General features: G+C 42.6%; 2 protein-coding genes across 11 annotated transcripts in view; one reads left to right on the top strand and one right to left on the bottom strand.

Moving 5' to 3' along the window:
- The window catches only part of LOC147333447 (E3 ubiquitin-protein ligase TRIM21-like), a 525,380-nt gene that overhangs the window by 346,926 nt on the left and 156,064 nt on the right, over positions 1-22,390 (top strand). The window lies entirely within an intron of this gene.
- The window catches only part of LOC147333452 (NACHT, LRR and PYD domains-containing protein 12-like), a 46,206-nt gene continuing 37,405 nt past the window's right edge, over positions 13,590-22,390 (bottom strand). For 7 of the 10 annotated variants that reach the window (XM_086267013.1, XM_086267004.1, XM_086266956.1 and 4 more), the window contains 3 exons: positions 20,181-20,354; positions 15,582-15,628; positions 13,590-15,433 (listed from right to left, as the gene is read on the bottom strand). In XM_086267013.1, the coding sequence (XP_086123139.1) occupies positions 14,898-15,433; positions 15,582-15,628; positions 20,181-20,354 (757 nt within the window). In that variant the 3' untranslated portion in view covers positions 13,590-14,897. Of the gene's footprint in view, positions 15,434-15,581; positions 15,629-19,152; positions 20,355-22,390 lie in introns of all 10 variants that reach the window. The other 3 variants (XM_086267020.1, XM_086267029.1, XR_015125407.1) reach the window with 2 other exon arrangements.

Here is a 22,390-nt window from a genome sequence, read left to right as displayed (position 1 = left end):
GGTCTCATGTAATCAGAGTGTATATCTGGGTGAAGCTTCAGCCACACATCAGAAACAGGAAACTCAACCCTCTGCTACATCTTATTCACTTCTTTTATAATCCAGTCATCCTTCCCTAGTAACAATCAGCTAATTTGCATATCAGCTATTAACCCACTAAGCTGACAGGACAACAGAGATGCGTGTTCAACATGTTATGACAAAAGAGAATTTACTTCATACAGTAAATTACTTGTGCTGCACCAATCAAGCAGAAAGTATTTGACAATTTACTATATCAACAACTAAACTTATTGTCTGATCACTGGTTGGTCAAACCAGATTTTTCCCACAAAAGTTAAACTGTTGTCCTGCAACCCAGAGAGTTAACTGTCAGCAGTGGATACACTCAGCGTTTGATAACAAGTGTCTGTGAAATTTGCACAATTTTAACACTGACGACAGATAACAAGCTGATCTTCACTGCATGTGTGTGTGTTAGTAGGCAGGTTCAATGCATGTGTGTGTGTTAGTAGGCAGGTTCAATGCATGTGTGTGTGTTAGTAGGCAGGTTCAATGCATGTGTGTGTGTTAGTAGGTAGGTTCACTGCATGTGTGTGTGTTAGTAGGCAGGTTCAATGCATGTGTGTGTGTTAGTAGGCAGGTTCAATGCATGTGTGTGTGTTAGTAGGTAGGTTCAATGCATGTGTGTGTGTTAGTAGGCAGGTTCAATGCATGTGTGTGTGTTAGTAGGTAGGTTCAATGCATGTGTGTGTGTTAGTAGGCAGGTTTAATGCATGTGTGTGTGTGTGTTAGTAGGCAGGTTCAATGCATGTGTGTGTGTTAGTAGGCAGGTTCAATGCATGTGTGTGTGTTAGTAGGCAGGTTCAATGCATGTGTGTGTGTGTGTTAGTAGGTAGGTTCAATGCATGTGTGTGTGTTAGTAGGCAGGTTTAATGCATGTGTGTGTGTTAGTAGGCAGGTTCAATGCATGTGTGTGCAGTGGAGCTGCAGGTTCAGCAGGGCTTTGTCCTCAAAGCTGCCTTTCCTTCACATTTCTCTGTTTATGTGTGTTTGTGTGTGTTTTAGTTTCACCTTTGTTGCGATCCTACGGACTCAACCTCCACAAGACAGCCGGCCACAGTTTTCCAACCCAATGTTCATGTGTTCTCACATTAACAACAACAGACCTCCATGCTCTCTTCTCCCCACTTCTCACAGCTTCTGTCTCTCTCCTGCATCGGCAGCAGTTCACGGTGGTGGCGTGTCAGAGGCCCAGTGGGCCGTTCTTCTTCAGCTTTGCCTTTTGTCTTTCACTCTTTTCAGTCTCTGCCATTTCAGTTCCCAGTATAGCAAATGTGAAACTGAGACAGTCTTCTCAAGTCCATTCACACACATTGATGTCGCTGGTGAACCTCCCAGCTTGTGATTGGGAGCGCATGCTTCCATCCACTATGGCATGTGTACATGCTGCTGAACCCTGTAAGGTTTAGGGCAGTGTTGCTGTGTGTTCACATTGTTGAGTCTTGAAGTCGACGCAGTTGCTCTCGAACTGCATTTTCTCTTCAGGGAGAGATTGATTGCCCTCGAAGCTTGTTCTTCATCGTGAGGTGTACATGGAGTGAAGCTGTGTAATATTCAGCCAAAACACAAACTGCATGATGTCACTGTAACCACCACAGTGACAGGAAGTGTTTTTATGACTGAAACACTGAAATGATGCTAACGGCTGTCGTTAGGCTCACTGACAGCAGTGCTGATGTGTTCATGTCCAACACTGGCTCAGGTCAGACTCCTTCATCCTTCTCCAGCGTGAGGCCGCCCTCAGACCCACAGGAGCACTGACCTTTGACCTCCTGACCCTATCCACTTCAGTCTCTTTGCAATGCAAATCCATCCAAACTGTAACAGAACAAAAGAAGCTGGAAGCTGTTCTCTGAATGATGTTCATCTACGGTTGCCAACTCCCTGAAAAATAAATAAGGGACACCTCACGGCCAGGGCTGGACGACCCGCAAAAATTCATAACGTGAGAATGAATTTTTCACACTCAGCACCTGTTATCTCGATCTCTACCCCATCCCGGCCCGTTATCTTGGATACTTTCTCTCCTGTTTCACTACCTGAGCTGGTAAAATTAGTGAATTCAGTGAAAGCATCCTCCTGTTCACTTGACATTATACCTGCATCATTATTCAAAAATGTCTTCCAGTCTATTGGCCCATGTGTGCTCACTTTAATCAACTCTTCACTGGCATCTGGTATAGTTCCGGTTTATTTTAAAAACGCTGCTATTCTCCCACTTTTAAAACAACCTCAGCTTGACCCCTCTCTTTGGAGCAGCTACAGACCTCTCTCTAAGTTACCGTTAATTACTAAGCTTCTAGAAAAGGTTGTGGCTCAGCAACTTATGGCAGCTCTACATAAACATGGTTTCAGTCCGGTTTTCGTCGATTTCACTCCACGGAGACAGCCCTTCTTAGGGTCTCAAGCAATATCTTGATGAATAATGATGCAGGTAAATGCTCTGTTCTACTCATGTTGGACCTCACATCAGCTTTCGACACAGTTGACCATCACATCCTCATTGAAAGGCTGAAAAATTGGGTTGGTGTATCTGGAACTGCCTTAGAGTGGTTCTCCTCTTATCTCCATCACCGATCCTTTTCTGTGATTTTAGGTCATCCTCTACCTCCCTTACTTATGGTGTCCCTCAAGGGTCAGTTTTGGGGCCTTTATTGTTTTTAATTTATCTTCTCCGCCTCCAGCATATAATGGGCTCTTTTGAGGACATTTCTTATCACTGTTATGCTGATGATATTCACTTGTACGTTTCTTTTTTATTTTATTTTATTTTTTTTGTGTCCCGTTTGGATCTATAGCCATCAGAATTGTTGTCTTAAGGCCAAGAAAGATGCCAAGCGGATTTATTTTACCAAGTGGATCATCATGGCCTTGCCATATTGGTCCATTTGATTGACCTTTATTATAATTATGAATTTATTTTATTTTCAGTTGCTACAAACGGGACAGACATGACTGTGGGATAGGACAGGGGGAAAGAATGAAAGAGAGGGAGAGAAAGAAAACCAAAGGGGAGAAGAGACGGTGAGAAGGAGGGGAAGAAAGAAAGAAAAAGAAACAAAACACCTGGATCACCTGTATGGAGAAAAAAAGCAGAAGAGAAAGCAAACAACAAAGAGCAACATAATAAAAAAACAGCACCATCACAATAAACTAGCTAGCAGTAGATACTAAATATTAAACGATATTGTGCAGCACGCAAGATAGACAGCGCACAGTGTGCTTTGAGGCAGCAGCCAAGAAAGCTGTAGTCCGCGTCTGTGAACACTCGTGTGAACACCTGTGTGCATACCTGTGTGGATCAGCATGCTTGCATTCCAAAGGTTTCTCCATGTAATGATCTGCTAGGGAGTGTGGGGGGGCCACAGCCCCGTCCACCAGGGTATGAAGAAGGTATGGAGGAGATCCAGGCCCCAGATATCCAGAGGCCCCAGAGTACGAGGACCCGAGGAGGACCACCAAAGGGGGGGAACCGTGCCACCCTCCTGGGAAGAGCTGAGTAGAGCTCCAAAGGAGAGGTCACCCCACAGCTACGGAGCAGAGGCCAGAGGGGGTTGCAGTGGCGTGCCCGCGGGCTCTGCCGGCAGCCAGCTGTGCCAGAGAGGACCGAGCTTCAGGCCCAGAGGCCAGAGGCCTGAGGGCATCCCACCCCCCGGAAGGAGCCCAGCCGGGCCACAGGCGCCAGGCCCCGCCAATCGGCCACCAGGAGTGAGCCGGTACATACATGAGCGCCCAGCCCCAGACGACAAGGACCACCAACACACCAACGTCTGAGGGCATCAGCCACCGGCAGGGAGTGTGGTGAGGGGGGATAGGCCTCCGTACTTTAGAGGGCCTGAGATGTTCCCAGAGAGGTCGAGTCTAAGACCCAACCTGACATATAGACACAGACGAACAGGCACACGCAAACACAGACGTGCATTCCCACCCCCATATGCACCACCAAATACTCGGCACTCACCCAACGTGTAGACAGACACAAATAGACACTGCACACACAGTCGCACTCCCCAAACACAGTTGTACGTTTCTTTTAAGCCCCAGGATTTATCTAAGCTTCAGCGTCTGAAGGATTGCTTAGATTCGATCAAACGTTGGATGGCTGCAAATTTCCTCCAACTCAGCGAGGGGAAACCCGAAGTCCTCGTATGCGCCCCTGATAGGTTTCTATCGCAGATAGTGAAAGCCCTCGGTCCTCTCTCACTCTGTGTTAAATCCTCTATCAGGAATTTAGGTGTCACCTTTGACTCGAGTCTCACATTGGATGGGCATGTGAAATCTCTGGCTCGGTCTTGTTTTTATCATTTAAGAAATGTGGTTAAGCTAAGCCCGATTTTATCTCGCTCTGAACTGGAGATTGCTATACATGCATTTATTTCGTCACGCTTGGATTATTGTAATTTGCTGTTTATGTTCAAGGTTCTTTATTTGTCACATGCATAGTTATACAAGTATAACACACAGTGAAATGTAGCCTGACACGCTCCTCGACATGTGCAAAAATGGGGGGGGTACACAATGTACATTTCAAATGTACATTTGAAATGTACATTGTGCCTTGGTTTAGTGTCTGGAAGAGAGTCCTGTCTCAGTCAGTTATAGATGATGTGAGAGGGCGGGTGTGTGTGGATGGCTTGGGGACAGAAGCTCCTCTTGAGTCTCTCTGTCCTTGCCCGGATGATGCTGAACCTTCTACCAGATTGCAGGAGTTGGAACAGTTTGTTGCCAGGATGGGACGGGTCCTTCAGTATCTGCTCTAGTCCGGCATCTCCTGGTGTCTCCTGGTGTGTCTAAGCAAAGGTTCTCTGGATCGTCTGCAGGTTGTGCAAAACGCTGCAGCGAGGCTTTTGACAAAATCCTCCAAGTACTCACATGTGACACCGTTATTATCTCAGTTACACTGGCTTCCTGTTAAATTTAGAGTCAATTTTAAGATCCTGGTCTTGACCTACAGAGCTGTGCACGGACTGGCACCAGCCTACATCTTTGATCTGCTACAGCCCGATGTCCCCAGCAGGTCTTTGAGGTCATCTGATCAGGGCTTACTTGCTTTAAAAAATACTAAGAGGAGGACTAAGGGTGGTAGAGCTTTTGCCACTGTGGCCCCGAGACTGTGGAACTCTCTCCCCCAAACATTAAGAACTGTGGACTCAGTAGCTGTTTTTAAAAAACAACTCAAAACTCACCTTTTTAAAACTGCTTTGGTTAATTTTTTTGCCTGTTTTATTTTCTCTTTTTAAATCTTTTTATGACTTGTAATCTTATGTGCAGCACTTTGTGATTCTGTCTTGAAAGGTGCTATAGAAATACAAATGTATTTATTTATTTATTTATCTGTCGGTGCTGAAGCAGACGTCACTGATCACATGACTCTGAGGGATGTTTCCAGCACCTCGCTGAATCTGAGCCATGAAGATTCAAAGCAGGTCTGAGCCTGTGTTAGCAAGCTGTACCTAATAAAGTGGCAGCAAGGACTCAGTCAGTAATGACCAGAGCCAGCAGGGGGCAGCACAGAGAGGCGCTGTCAGAGGAGCAGGCTGACACCAGACTGGTCATATTCCATCATCTATACTGAAATAATAAACAGGCACACAGCCAGAGGTTCTGCTTTGCTGCAGGGTCTCTTTGTTCTTCACATGCGTGTCGGGCCGAGTGTAAATCCTGAGGCTGAGCGGCCTTTGTACACACACACTTCTAAGCAGGGCAAAGCTGTCAGCACAAACAAGAAGTGAGGAGAAATCCAGGCAGCCGGCCTGTGTCTGTCCAACCGGTCAGAGAGCTCTTTACATGCAGCAGGATTTTTAAAATAAAGTTGCAAATCCAGCTGCTAATCCAAATGTTAATCCCTGAGCTAATCTGTGATCAACAGTGAAGGGATTGAAATGAGGAGTGGAATCACCATTTTAAAAATCATTTTTTTAACATGGAATTCAAAAATGAATTTACAAATTTATTCTGCAATTCATGATTTAAGCACAGAATTCTTTATTTCGATGCGCCTGGTTCTTGTGGTCCCCCATAAATTTCATATATACAACATGTCTGTGAAGGTTCTCAGTCATCCAGGTCATCGTAGTCAATTTGTATTTTATTTGATGTATTGACATAAAAGACAGAAGAAAAAGGCCATGTATAGCAGGACTACTCAATTACACACTGAGGTGGGCCAGATTTTCTAACCAAAACAACATTTCCCTGGCTCAGACATTATGCAAAATAAATATTTGTCAGTCTAAACCATGATGGGGAGGAGACGGGGAGAAACTCTCTTCCCTGAGTACAGCTACAAAACCCACTTTCTGAAACGGACCCTGCTCACCATTCAATTCAATTCTGAGCTAACAAGTTGCACGTTATTGTTGGATGCGCTCGTAGGACCGGATTTAAAATAGCATGACAAACATATCATACATGTTAAAGCCAAACAGTGTCATCAACGTAGCCCGGAGAACATCTGCTAATAAGATGAAGTTAGCTAAGTCGCTATCTCATCGTAGCTAAAAAAGGCAGCACCTACCGTTCTTTATGCAACTTCAAATGTCGGACCAAGTAGGAAGTTGTTCCATCTCCGTCTGTGATTCTCTTCTTGCATGTTTTGTATGTTGCATTTTGTTTTTTGTTGACTACTTCGTAGTTTATGTACCTGAAAGAAATTACTCTTGGGAGCATTTTTGGCTCGAGCGTTTTTTTAAATCTGGTTAATTTGATTGGCTGTGCTACAGCTCACGCTCACATACGTACGGAGTGTGGTAAGAATGAATGAAGAGAACTAATGGTCCGCACTTTTTATATGATATGTATGTTAAATTTTAGATTTGGGTAAAATATCAAGTCTTTTCAAGTAAACAGGTTCAAGTCAAGTCACAAGTCTTACAACCTTTTTTCAAGTCAAGTCTAAAGTCATAAAATGAATGACTCGAGTCCAAGTCATGTGACTTGAGTCCAAGTCACGTGACTCGAGTCCACACCTCTGGTGTCTAGTGTAGTGTCGTGCAGGTCGTGTATGCCCGTGGGAGTTGTGTTGATGGCTGCCTCTGCTGTTTCCCTGCAGGAGGAGCAGAACAGGACAGCATGCACAGGAAACACGGGAGCGGAGAGCACAGACGTTTGAGTGAGACACGGGAGTCCAGGGAGCTGCGGGGATTTATTGTGTACTGGTTATTTACCTCACTGTAAATAAACGCACTGTCTTCATCACAGAGCATTTGGGTCCTCCTTCCTCGCATCCCCACGGTTGGCCATCATCAACCGTGACAAAAACAGTAAATGAGAGCAGGTAAACAGATTCCACACAAAGACGTGGACACAGAGCGCCGACAGGACGCAGTGAGATGGCAGGCAGCAGCAAACAGGTCGTCAGAGGCCGATGAGATGAATAAGTTTAACATTGTCTACAATACTGCCAAAGAGTGCTAAAGCACTTTAAGCACAAGCAGTCTTTCAGTAACTAGTAGCCTGGTCGTTGGGTTTTTCTCTGTATGGTTTATTGTAGGGTCGACTGTACGATATAAAGCGCCTTGAGTCGACTGTTGTTGTGATTTGGTGCTGTGTAAATAAAGCTGTGCTTGTGTCTTTGGGTTACCCTCCACTCTGTTCTCAGTGCTTCTGTATCTACTGTCTGTGTTCGCTTCATCAAACACTTCTCACAAGATTATCAAGCAACAAAAGACACAAAAATCCCAAATCTGCTGCAGATGTTGAAGTGTGTTCTCCATATCAGAGACATCTGCTGAACATGTCGTCATGTTAGAGGCTGCAACAAACATGGAAGAAGCACTGATTCGGTTCACTAACCAGGCTCAGCAAGGTCGGCTGCAGGGGAGAGGACTTTCTGCAACCAGTAACTGATGAAGATAATGCATTACTTTTAAGAACAGTATGAAAGTATGTGTGTGATACATTACTGTGTTTGAGTGACAACCCTGACATTGTATGTCAGCACGTGAACTTTACTCGGACTCAGTCTGAGAGTCAGACGACTTTTCTGTTTTTAAGATAAGATAAGATAGAACTTTATTAATCCCTCGGGTGGGTTCCTCTGGGAAATTCGACTTCCAAAAAGCACAGCAACGACCGAAGTTACAGTTACAGAACTGTTATATATATATATATATATATACACACACACACACACACACACACACACACACACACACACACACACACACACACACATATATAAATACAGAGACAAATATAAATAAAATATACGAAGGGGATAAATAGGAATAAAAATAAAAATACAAGTGAATTGCACATTTCAAGTATTGAGTCTATTGCACTGTTGACTATTTACAAAAAGTATTGCACAAGGTATTGTACAGTGAGGTGAAGAGGCACTACAGCTTAGTTGTTCCCCCCTCCTTTGTCCTCCTGTCTCCCCTCCCTCTCCCCTCCAGAGAGGAGTTAAACAGTCTGATGGCGTGTGGGACAAAGGAGTTTTTAAGTCTGTTAGTTCTTGTCTTGGGGAGAAGCAACCTGTCACTGAACAGACTCTTCTGGTTGTTAAAGCCGTGTGCAGAGGATGCCCAGCATTGTTCATAATGTCCATCAGTTTCTTTAGTGTCCTTTTCTCTGCCACTGTCACCAGAGTGTCCAGCTTCATGCCGACCACAGAGCCAGCCTTCCTGATCAGTTTCTCCAGCCTGGATGATCCTTCTTTGCTGTGCTGCTCCCCCAGCACACCACAGCATAGAAAAGTACTCCACTTGCAGTGAATGCAAGAAGGTTTGACCTGAAGAAGCTGAATCCAGTCTGAAGTGGGACAGACATCAGTTTGTACACAGACAGAAACAAATGTGCAGTTAGATGAAGGAAAAGTTGTTGGTGAAGCTTTTCCTTCATGTGCTTTCAGAGTTGTGTCAGGGTGACACTTGTCAGCTCCATGGACACACAGGACTGATCTGTTCATCATTTGAATCCAGAGGGATCACAACTACAGAACAACATGGTAAAGATCAGCACGTCACTATATTGAACTAAACATGGCAGGATTCATGAACAGACGTCAAACAGTAACACACATGCTTCTACACACAGACCTGGCAGAGGCAGGAAGCAAAGATTCAAAGACTTTGGAAAGAAAACTGGTGAAAGATGTGTCTAAAGAGGCCGAACAGCTGCAGAGACACGAGTGAAGGACTTGGCTGAGTCAGGAAAGACGTCCCTGTAACCCAGGACAGAACGGACTGAGAGGTCTCAGATCAATTTGTGCATCAGTTCCAGCTTAGAGCCAGACTGATCATGTGACCCTGGTAGTTTCTGTTTCCAAAGTCAAATGATGTCAGCATCCAAACTAAAAGCAGGATGTTTGGAAAGGATGTGTGAGAAGTTCCTGCTCTGTTTAACAGCAACTGGAAATGTTTGAGGGCTGAAAAGCAGATTTTGATTGTGAAGCTAATAACTAATGAAAGATAATCATGTTTCCTAAAGTTCAGGTCATAATGAGCTGTTTTCAGTCAGAAATCACAAATGAAACACTGACAAACACATGAAACATGTTGAGTCTCTTTCTGTTGGCAGGTTCTGGTCTGCAGGTAAAGGCAGCCTGCACAGTAACATCAGGTCCAGTCTGTGAACCTCTGGAGGGACTGGACTGTGTTTCCTCTGTAGGACACAGCTGTGAGAGAGCCCAGAGACACAGCAGCTGTGAACCCGGACCGGACATCAGCAAACATGTTAGCTTTCTGTTTCTGAATGAAGCTGATCACATTTACTGTTTGTTGCATTCAAACAGCAACACACACATGAAGAAACAGCAGCATTTAACTGCATCATGTAGAAATGTCCGCTGTGACCATTCAGGCTCATCTTCACCTCCACTTCCTGCAGCTTGATGCTTTTGATCCACAGTAAAGGTGCAAAGTGTCTCATGTAGAAACACAAATGTACATGAACACAACTACAAACAGGATTATCTGACACCTGTTTATTATTCATTAGAATTAGATTGATGACTATGATGACTCACTGCATCAGTGAGGGCAGATGTGATGGCTGATGGGCCGGGTGGCCCCCCAGGTTTGTGTGCACTGAGCAGCTCGGGGTAAAACAGAGCCATGTTTGGACGCAGTGTGAGAGACATCACAGACAAACACTGATCTATCAGCAGGTCCTGACTGAGTCTTTGTGTTGCTGTTTGTGTGCACAGCAAAGCTTCTTGGTGTGTGTCAGTCTGTCACACTGATCCACAGAGGTTGATGTGATGCTGTTGTTGTCATAGGAACAGCCTCCACAGACACTGAGTGCTGTGACTGCAGCAGTGGAACATTTCCATCCTGTCAGCACCTTCTCACTCCTAACTCGTCAAATGTGTGACGCATGGTCAGGCTCCCTCTGCGTCACTTATGGACACGCCGGGTACGCCCCTCGCGTCGAGAATTGATGTGCAGGGTCCTGTTATTGAATGCTATAGAGCTCCCTAAACGCCGCGGAAGAGCCTGTTGTCCGTATATTTATACATTTCCAAAATCACATGGTAGTGACGTGTAAGGCAAGGCAAGGCAAGGCAAGGCAAGGCAAGGCAAGGCAAGTTTATTTGTATAGCACAATTCAACAACAAGGTGATTCAAAGTGCTTTACAGAGACATTAGAAACAAGAACAAATAAAAAGCAGGATTTAAAATTGATTAAAACAAGCAAATAAACTAACTAACTAATTAACAAACAAACAAACAAACAAACAAAACAGTATATAAAATCAAAACAGATAAAATCAGAACAGTAGATAAAATCAGTAGTTAAATGTAAGTTTTGAAATTTAAGCTTAAAGTGTGGATTTGGTGCTTTATTCAAATGCAGCTGAGAACAGGTGAGTCTTCAACCTGGATTTAAATAAACTGAGTGTTTCAGCTGATCTGAGGCTTTCTGGGAGTTTGTTCCAGATATAAGGAGCATAAAAGCAGCTTCTCAGTGTCTGGTTCTGACTCTGGGAACTGATAAAAGACCGGATCCAGATGACCTGAGGGATCTGGAAGGTTCATACTGGGTCAGGAGGTCACTGATGTATTTTGGTCCTAAACCATTCAGAGCTTTATAGACCAGCATCAGGACTTTAAAGTCTATCCTCTGACGGACAGGCAGCCAGTGTAAAGACCTCAGAGCTGGACTGATGTGGTCCACTTTTTTGGTCTTAGTGAGGACTCGAGCAGCAGAGTTCTGAATGAGCTGTAGTTGTCTGACTGATTTTTTTAGGTAGACCTGTAAAGATGCTGTTACAGTAATCAAGCCTACTAAAGATGAATGCATGGACTAGTTTTTCCAGGTCCTGTTGAGACATCAGATCTTTTATCCTTGATATATTCTTGAGGTGATAGTAAGCTGACTTTGTTATTGTCTTAATGTGTTTTTCTAAGTTTAGGTCTGCATCCATCACTACACCCAAATTTCTCGCCTGGTTTGTGGTTTTTAGATGTATAGATTGAAGTTCTCTGGTGACCTGTAATCGTTTTTCTTTGGCGCCAAAGACTATTACCTCAGTTTTGTTTTTGTTTAGCTGGAGAAAATTGTGGCACAACCAGTCATTGATTTCCTCAATGCATTTACCAAGAGCCTGTACAGGGCCTCGGTCTCCTGGTGACATTGTGATATATATTTGTGTGTCATCTGCATAGCTGTGATAGTTTATTTTGTTGTTCTTTATTATCTGTGCCAGTGGGAGCATGTAGATGTTAAACAGAAGGGGTCCCAAGATGGAACCTTGGGGAACTCCACATGTGATACTTGTCTGCTCAGATGTGAAGTTACCTATTGATACAAAGTATTTCCTGTTTTCTACGTATGTTTTGAACCAGTTTAGTACAGTTCCTGAAAGACCTGCCCAGTTCTCCAGTCGTTTGAGTAATATGTTGTGGTCAACTGTATCAAATGCTGCACTGAGATCCAGTAAAACTAGGACTGACATTTTTCCACTGTCTGTATTCAGACATATGTCATTGAACACTTTGGTCAGAGCGGTTTCAGTGCTGTGGTTCTGTCTAAAACCTGACTGGAAGGCATCGTAGCAATTATTCTGTTTTAAGAAGTAACTGAGCTGTTGAGAAACTGCTTTTTCAATGATCTTACTTAAAAACGGGAGATTTGAGATCGGCCTGTAGTTGTTCATTTGTGTCTTGTCAAGATTGTCCTTTTTCAGTATAGGTTTGATTACAGCAGTTTTTAGTGATTCTGGAAACACACCTGATAATAAAGAAAAGTTGACGATCTGTAACAGGTCTGACTCTAAAGTCTTTGAGACCTTTTTGAAAAAACCTGTTGGCAGGACATCTAAACAGCAGGAGGAGGAGTTCAGTTGACCTAAGATGTCCTCCAGGTCTTTGCTGTTAATAGGTTGAAACTGTTTCATGGTGTTTAAACAGTTTTTTGGTGGACACAGTACATATCCTGGATCTGCTGTTGATGTACCAATTGCTTGTCTAATTTTTTGGATTTTTTCTGTGAAGAATTTGGCAAAGTCATTGCAGGCCATGGTCGAATGAAGTTCAGCTGCCACTGACACAGGAGGGTTTGTTAGCCTGTCAACTGTAGAAAATAAGACCCGAGCATTATGGCTGTTTTTAGTGATGATGTCAGAGAAGTAGGACCTCCTTGCACTCCTCAGTTGTAAATTATAATTGTGAAGTTTCTCTTTATAAATGTCATAATGAACCTGGAGGTTTGTTTTTCTCCATCTGCGCTCAGCTTTCCTACACTCTCTTTTTTCTTTTTTCACCAGTGTGGAGTTTCTCCATGGAGACTTTTTCCTTCCAGAGATAACCTTCACCTTAATGGGAGCAATAGTGTCCATTACATTTAACATGTTAGCATTGAAGCTATTGACGAGCTCATTGACTGACCCTCTGGACAGGTCAGGTGTTAATGGGAAGACCTGGTTAAAAATTGCACTACTGTGTTCAGTTATACACCGTTTTGTGATCACTGTTGTTGATATATTTGTGTGGGCTGAGATTTTACTTTCAAAGAAAACACAGTAATGATCAGACACGCCCACATCAGACACAGTAACCTTTGAAATGCTCAGGCCTTTGGAGATCAGTAGGTCAAGAGTGTGTCCTCTATTATGTGTGGCCTCTGTTACATGCTGAGTCAGCCCAAAGTTGCCCAGAGTGTTACTCAGGTCTTTAGTCCCTTTGTCCTGAGGGTTGTCCACATGAATGTTAAAATCCCCAGCAATAATTACACAGTCAAAATCAACACAGATCACAGACAGCAGTTCACTGAGGTCATTAAAAAAGTCTGTGCAGTATTTGGGAGGCCTGTAAACATTAAGAAACACAACTTTGGATGGGGCCTTCAGCTGTAAAGCCACATATTCAAAAGACTGAAAACTTCCAGGAGATAGCTGCTTACATTGAAATGATTCATTAAATAAGACAGCAACCCCTCCTCCTCTCCTGCTCACCCTGGCCTCACTGATAAAACTGTAGTTAGGAGGGGTTGTCATCATCACTCCCTCCTCCACCCTCAGCAGTCCCAGCATGCTGCTGTGGTGCACCCCACCCTCACTCTACACCTGAGCCACAGACCACACCCTCCACCTCAATATACACCACAGTTTTCTGTGCTGTGGAAATGAGATCAGGAGGAAATCATCATTATTATTATTTAATAAACACTCACATTAATGTGGGCTTATTTGTTTCATGTTAGAAACATTAGTTGAGTGTTTTTAGTATAAAATGGTGACAGTCCCTCTTTTTGCTCCTCCCCTCACCTGTGGATGGGCGGTGCTGTTACCGTGGTGACAGCTTGGATGTGTTTCAGTCCTGCCTGGTTATCACTGCAGGAATCTTTCACATTTATTACAGGTAATAACTCTGATTCTTCTGTGTATTATGAACCAAATGTATCCTGATACACACAGAGATGGATGAGCAGAGGTCACATGATGAAAGAACAAACATGGAGTCTTTGATTGATTTAGATATTTATTGATGAATGCAAACAAACCCGACACTGAACCATCGTCCAGCAGAACAAACCTGATCACATGACCTGCTGACCCAAACAGTGCAAAGCTCCATGGCAACAACAACAAACAGCCTCACATATGTTAACAGAGGCTGTTAGAAGCACAGAGTCTTTACAGTCTTTCTCCTGTTTGGACACAGATCTCTGCACATCTTCATCACAGTTACTCACAGACGTGCAGAGTGTGTGGATATCAAAGCTAAGTTTCCACCATGTTTGTAGTCTGTACTGGGACTCATGGAGCATCTCTATGAGCACTCAGTGAGTCCCAGTTTAACCAGCAGCCTTCACATCACACAGACATGGAAACTTCAAACCTCAGACTGAAGACACCATCAGAAATAAACAGATTGTGATGAAGATGAAGAACTGCAACAGTTTGCTGTGGTTTCTTCTGTTCCTGTCAGAAATAAGAGTCTGGCAGCACTTTGCTCTCCTTCCACATGTTTAAGGAGGAAGTGAAGAAGAGCGAGTGAGTCGTCTTCCTCTGTGGGCCCAACATCAGGCAGCAGCCACGGATTTTTAAAAACCCAGCACACTGCTTCAGAAACACTGAGTCAGGTGACCAGAGTCATGTGATCAGTGAGGTCTTCACTCAGGACGTCACTGCTTCAGGACCTGATTCAGAGGTTTATGAGGACGTGGATCATTGGTGCTGATGTTGTGTGAGAGCTGGTGAAAGGACTGAAAGGACTGAAGAGGAAGAAGTTTACAAGGAATCATTTAGAAGAGTTTCAAACATCAACTGATTGAATCCATGAATGTGAAAACGTGTTTGTGAGTGAAAGAGACAGACATGTACAGACTGAACTATCTGTTCAACAGTCAGAGTGTTTCTGTAACAGGAGACACTCTTTACACTCCACTCAGCACAGGGACACTGAGGCACCAGGAGACCAGAACATAAACCCAGGATAAAGAGTTTGAGTGAATGTGGTGTTGAAGGTGTGGAGGTGGATCAGAGTGTCAGAGGAGACTCTGTAGAAGGACAGAGTGCCAGCAGGACAGTCCACATACACTGCTGCTCTGTTAGAGACAGAGGAGGAGGAGGAGGAGACGGATGTTCGACTGTTATTGTGCCTGACAGAATGAGGACCATCATTAGTGCACCTCAGACTCCAGGACTGATCATTGTATCCAAACACACAGTCTTCACCATTTCCTTTCCTTCTGATGCTTCTGTAACTCACTGATATCTCAACGCCTCCTCTCCACTCGACCTCCCAGTAACAGCGACCAGTCAGACCATTTCTACACAGCAGCTGAGGATAAAAACCATCAAATCTGTCTGGATGATCAGGATATGACTGAACCTCCCACACACGTGTCACCTTCCTGTTGTTGTCAGACAGTTGGAGCTCTGTGTGCACTGTGTTTGTGTCGATTGTGAGTTGACAGGAATCTGATGGAGAGAACAAACACAATCCAGCTGCAGTTATTGATCCATCATCTGTTCATTGATTGACACTTTGATGATGACTCCTGACATGATGAAGATGGTTGAATGTGTGCTGCTTTGTTTTCATGAATCCCATTAAAAACACACTTACACTTCCTCAGACCTGGTCTCAACCATCGGACTCCAGCAGGCTCCACCCTGAAAGGAGGAGGGGGGTCAGAGCAGCACAGTCAGCATGCACACATGGACATTACATGGCTCTCACACACACACTGTTACACACTGAGCTCAAAGCTCGGCTCCACTGTTTTATTCAAAGAAATCTACATTTATTTATCAGCACATTTAAAAACAGCTTGAGCCAAAGTGCTGCACAGAGTAGAGAGAAAATAGGAAACATACACAGTAATGACTATAAAGACTGGTCAGGATTGAAAGCTACAGAGTACAAATGTGTTTCCAACCGGCTTTTAAAAATGTCCAGTGTTGGTGACGACCTGATGTGAAGGGCGACTGTTCCAGAGTTTGGCTGCAGCCATCGATAAAGCTCACCTCTGTTTTTACGTCTAGTTCTGGTCAGAAGCTGCTTATCTGCAGACCTGAGGGCTCCACTTGGATTCTTTTGTTAAAGAGAGATAAGATGGAGCCAATCCATTCACAGATTTAAAGACAACCAGATCTGGAAGTGGATTCTACCACGTACTGGTAACCAGTGGAAAAAGCTGGTGATGGGTCGTCTAGCACAGACCCACCGCTGGAACCAGACAATTGATGAGGGAGAGAACTGTGACAGCGCCGTTCCTTCACTTGACCTCAGTCGCTCTCGTCTGCTCCCTCGTAACACTGCTCTTTATTGAGCTTACATGAATATGCACAAGTTCATTATGACGTCTTACACAGGTATGAACAAAGAGTACCAGTCTGTGCATAGTGTAGGTGTGTGTTCCAGATGTGACCCTGTGACCCCAAAGCTGGTGCTAAGAGTCCAGCGGTCCCCCTAACAAAGGCCTCTTATACTTATCCAGACACAGAGTAGGTGTCCTCCTATACCATAAATCAGCAAGAGAGGGTACGACCTCTCTCATGACCCCAAGTTGTGTGTGCATGCCAGAGCACTCTGGAAGGCACACAGAGTCTTTACAGACTGCTAAGGATCAAACCTCTATCATTATGCAATCGATTATAAAACTTTAAGCATATATGAGTAAATATTTCTAAGCATAAATGACAATCAACACTATAAACCTTACAGCTGGTTTTAATAACAGAATTTATTTGTTTCTCAAATGAGAAAGAGCTATCAAGAAACACTCCTAAATCTTTAGTTCTGAACTTTTCCAGTGGGCCAAGGTCAACATTATCTGCTAATGCTAAATAGACTGTCATTATTAACTAATGCTAATTTGACGTGAATTAGCATTATCCACTAATGTTAACATTTACTTTTTAACAATGTGAGGAGTTAATGCTAAGTATGCTGCCATTAGTGGCTAATTCTAATTAGTGGTGAATAATTATTACCAGCTAATGCTAATATCGTTTTCCCTTCCCTTTTAACAATGTTTACAGCTAGTTCTAGGTTGGCTGATGTTAGCTGCTAATGCTAATTTGATGTGAATTAGCGTTATATTAGTGAGCAATTAATGCTAAGTAGACTGCCATTAGTGGCTAATGCTAATTTTAGATGAATAGGAATTGGCAGCTAATCCTAATACCATATTTTCTTGCTTTATAACAATGTGACCAGCTAATGCTAAGTAGGTTGCCGTAATGAGCTAATACTAATTTGAGGTGTATTAGCATTATCCGCTTATGCTAACAATGTTTTTTCTTACTCTTTAACAATACGAGTAGCTAATGTGAACACTTTTTTTATTCAATTTTGAGTTTTCCCCTGCGATATGAAGAGTTAATGCTAAATAGGATGCCATTAGTGGCTAGTTCTAATTTAAGATGAAAAAGCATTAGAAGCTAATGCTAATACCGTATTTTCTTGCTTTAAATCAATATCAGTAGTTAATGCTAGGTACGTAGCCATAATTAGCTAATGCTAATTTAGGTGAATAAGCATTATCCACTAATGCTAACAATGTTTTTGCCAACTCTTTTCCCTTGAATTAAAACAATATGAGCAGTTTATGCTAAGAAGGCGGCCATTATTAGGTAATGCTAATTTGATGTTTGTTAGCATTATCCGCTACTGCTAGCAATGTTTTGTCTTACTTCTTATTACTTTTTAACAATATCAGCAGCTAATGCTAACACTACTTTCATTTCAGTTAAGCCAATTTAGCATTACTTAACTTAATTTAGCATTAAGAAGTTTATGCTAAATAGGCTACTATTAGTGGCTAATGCTAATTTTAGATAAATATGCAACTAATGCTAATACCATATTGTCTTGATTTCTAACAATGTGAGCAGCTAATGCTAAGTAGTTTGCCGTTATTAGGTAATACTAATTAATCCGCTAATGCTAACAATGTTTTTCTTACATTTTAACAATATGAGTAGCTAATGCTTATACTATTTTTCCTTCCATTTTAACAATGTGATGTGTGTTACCGTTAATAACTATTGCTAATTTGATGTGAATTAGCATTACCAGATAATGCTAACTATTTTCCTTTGCATTATAACGATGTAAGGATTTAATGCTAAGTAGACTGCCATTACTAGCTAATGCTAATTTGTACCTAATAAAGTGTAAGCCATGTGTATGTTTCCCATGCTGTATGTCCACAGTGATAGTGACAGAAGTATGAAACAAGGCTGTGAATCATTTCAGTCTGTGTGTGTGACAAAGACGCAGACAGGAGCAACTAACATTTGGAAATGGAAGCTTAAACTCTACATTCACAGCTGAATTTACAATAAATTTGTTCTCAAGTGCACATTTAGCAGCTAATGCTAATACTGTTTTCCCTTGCTTTCTACAACTTGAGCAGCTATTGCTAAGTAGGCCACTTTGCTCTGCTAAGAATTTGTGTGACCATCATAGAAACTCTGATAAGCTAATGCTGCTAAGCTAATGCTGTTTATGGGCCCTGTTAGAATCAATATTTCATTCTCATTCTGTTGTTTGGGAACAATATTAACGTCTCACATTATTAGAACACAAGAAAAAAGGGTAATAGCGTTAGCTACTAATGTTTATTCACCTCAAATTAGCTTTAGCTGCTAATAGGAGCCTACTTAGCATAGACCCTTTATATCATTACAATGCAAGGGAAAAGAGTTACTCATGGCAGCCTATTTAGCATTAAGGTCACATCATTATAACACAAGAGAAAATGGTATTGGCATTAGCTACTAGTGCTTATTCACCTCAAATTACCTTTAGCTGCTAATGGCAGCCTACTTAGCATTGACTCCTGACATCATTATAATGCAGGGGAAAAGAGTTACCATTATCGGATAATGCTAATTCACATCACCTTCTGTCATTCTTACAAAGCAAACAGTATGAACATTAGCTGTTAATGGTTTTTCATCTCAAATTAGAATTAGCCACTAATGGCGTATTGTTAAAAAGTAAGAAAAAATATTGTTAGCATAAGCGGATAATGCTAATTCACCTCAAATTAGTTTTAGTGTGTCTGTGCGTGAAAATATTCCTGCATGTGTGATTGTTCGTGTCTCATCTGCAGGAAACAAACAGGAAGTGAAGGACAGGAAATGTTTCCAGCTCTTCCTCCTCTATCAGAGGACACTCTCCATACCTGAGAGTGTCCAGTCTCCAGCCTTGATCCTTCAGTCCAGCCGACAGCCAGTGTTGCCAACTTAGCGACTTTGTCACTATATTTAGCGAGTTTTCAGACCCCTTAGCGACTTTTTTTCTAAAGAAAGTCGCTAAAAAAAGACGTGAAAGCGCGTATCGCTTTTACTCTCAACAAGCAGCGGGTGCTGTAACGCAGTCAGTTCTTCTTTTACTCTTATGCTGTTTTGTGGATCACAAGGTTTAAAACTACTTATAAACACACACACACACACAGTAACTCCACCAGAGTGCCTATTTCGGGTCACTTTTGCCGGTCCAAGCCCAGGTAAAGGAGCAGGGTTGGAATTGTGACATTAAAAAAAAACAATAATTGCTAAAAGAAATTTAATTTGTAGTTCTAAATAAACTCTAAATGCATTTAGGACGTTTTTAACTCACTTTATGTCTCTTCCACGATGTTATTTCTCTCTCCAACAACGTAGGTTACAATTAGATTAGCATGATCAATTATGCAAATTAGGTGATGACGTCATTTAGCGACTAATACTAACTTGATGTGAATTTTCATTATCTGCTAACGCTAACATCATTTCCCCTTCCTTTTTAACTATGTGAATAGCTAACACTTATGCCCTTTTGCCTTGCATTATAACTATGTAAGGAGTTAATGCTAAGGATTAACTCCTCACTATTAGCGACTAATGCTAATTTAAGGTGAAAATTCATTAGGACCTAATGCTAATACCGTTATGCCTAGCTTTAATACAATGTGAGCAGCAAATGTTAAGTAGGCAGCCGTTAGCGCCTACTGATAAATTAAGGTGAAAACCCATTAGCAGCCAATGCTAATACAGTAAGTAGGTCACCGTCACAGAAACTGCTAATTTAATGTGAATTAGTATTATCCGCTAATGCTGACACGGTTTTCCTTTGGTTTCAAACAATGTGAGCAACTAATTCTTAGCAGCTAATGCCAATACGGTTATGTGTTTCCAGCTCTTCCTTCTCTATCAGACATTCTCTCCATACCTGAGAGTGTCCAGTTTCCAGCCTGGATCCTTCAGTCCATCATCCAGCAGCTTCATTCCTGAATCACCTGGATGATTGTAGCGCAGGTCCAGCTCTCTCAGGTGGGAGGGGTTGTAGCTCAGAGCTGAGGCCAGAGAAGTACAGCCTTCCTCTGTGATCAGACAGCCTGACAGACTGCAGACACACAAAACATCTCAAGCTGTTTAACAGAGTAAGGTAACAGCCTCCAATATCAGAGTGAAAGCCCCAAACATCAGACAATCCACTGTGAGCAGCACTTGGTGATGGTGGGAAGAAGAACTCCCTTTGACACAAAGATCCTCCCAGTGAAAACAGGCTCCAGGAGAAGCATCTACCATGACTGGTTGCAGGGTGAGGGGAAAGAGAAGAGATGAGCTCAGAGAGACAAGAACAAAACACAAACTAAGGAGACAGAAGACAAACGTTAAGGACATGCAGTAGTGACATATAAAAGCACCAGGAGTGAAAAGAGGGGAGAAGAAAGCAGAGCATCATGGGAAGTCCACCAACAGCCTGAGCCTATAGCAGCATAACTAAGGGATGGTTCAGGGTCACCTGATCCAGCTCGAACTATAAGCTTTATCAAAAAGGAAAGTTTGAAGCTGATCTTCAAAGTAGAGAGGGTGTCTGTCTCCTGAACTCAAACTGGGAGCTGCTTCCACACCCAGTCCAACATAGCCAGGCTTTCTTTGCTGCTTTGACAAAACCTCAAATCCCAGTCAGAGATGATGAGCATCATCACAGTGATGATCATTTCTCTGTAACCCAGGCTTCCTGCTTCAGGATCTGTGCACGCTCACAGAACAAGGAGACCTTTAAACATCATTTCACTAACTGGATGGACTGGGCTCAGCCTACAGATGAACTGGTGCCAGAGATCATAAAGAACATCAGTCAAATTCAACACTTTTAATGGAAATATGAGATTGATGCTGCAGACAATCATGAACCTGCTGAATTCATGAACATCAAGAATGCAGCGAGTGGTAAAATAAAGATCTGACCTCAGTGTGCTCAGTGTTCCTGTCTATTCCTCACATATTCCTAACATGATAGCTGCACTTTAGAGCTCTAAAACTGGAACTGACACATATTTAAACTCTACATGTTACTCAGTACATTCAGTTCTGACACTCGCCCACAGTCCAACAAAGGAAACATGGAGATCACACCAGTTTGTCACCAAAGTCTAATTTGGAAGAAGAACACATGAGCTGTAGAAAAAGGAGAGACTACGAAAGCCACGGCGTTACACCGTGCACCAGCTGTTGGTCTCTCAGGAGACTACTGGGCGTGGCTGGGTAACCATGGTTACCTGGGAGTTACAGTACATGATATTAATGAAGAGTGGGGGCTGCGTTCTATAGCAAACAATTTGTTATGAGGTAATCAGCTGATCTTAGTTTAAGCGGAAGCCCTTCACAATAATTGCAAAGCCTTTATTTTGTCCAACTACCATCAGTTCGTCTGTACTGATGGTAACTTAAAGTCACACTAATGCCGTTCAGTTTGTATAGTTTATGTAGTAGAAGTATACTACAGTACTCTGATCACTGATAGGATAGTAGGGGTGGGTATTATTCGCTTGCTTGTTCTGCATAAGTCTACCGTTATTTACAGGCTGTCGGCCGCTGTTTTTTTTTTCCTTTTACTTACTTCTGAAAAGAAAACCTAATTTCTGCCGTTCAATACTGAACAAATTTAAACTTTTTAAAATTATGCAAAATGCTAAACGCTTAGCCGTGTCTCTAATAAAACCGCTGTAACGTCAGAGGTAATGTTCATATGTTGATTAATGGTTTTCTTTCGTTTTTGATGTACTGCAGAATATTTTTATAAAATCCCAGGCCAGGAAAATCACTTTCATGTTTTTCTGTGTTTTATCTTCAGCTACTTTATGTTAGCTATACTGACGTATGGAGCTAACTGGATATGTAACTTATCTATTCATCTTATTTGTCGTGAATCAGACACACCAGTGTTATCCCTGATATCTCCACTACATTTAATCGTCCTTCAGCCTGTGGCTGCAGTTAGCTGGTCTGCTAGTTAGCCGGTGTGCTAGTTAGCCGCTGCGCTATTTAGCTACTGTGCTAGTTAGCCGGTTCGCTAGTCAACTGGTGTGTTAGTTAGCTGGTGTACTAGTTAGACGGTTCGGTAGTCAGCTGGTCTGCTAGTCAGCTGGTGTG

This window comes from Aulonocara sp. 'chitande type north' Nkhata Bay, linkage group LG3 (assembly GCF_057382095.1).
Source record: "Aulonocara sp. 'chitande type north' Nkhata Bay isolate Kocher_YH1m ecotype deep benthic linkage group LG3, A_spYH_male_GT1.1, whole genome shotgun sequence".
In the NCBI taxonomy this organism is placed as follows: domain Eukaryota; kingdom Metazoa; phylum Chordata; class Actinopteri; order Cichliformes; family Cichlidae; genus Aulonocara; species Aulonocara sp. 'chitande type north' Nkhata Bay.
This window is presented reverse-complemented; position numbering and strand designations above follow the sequence as displayed.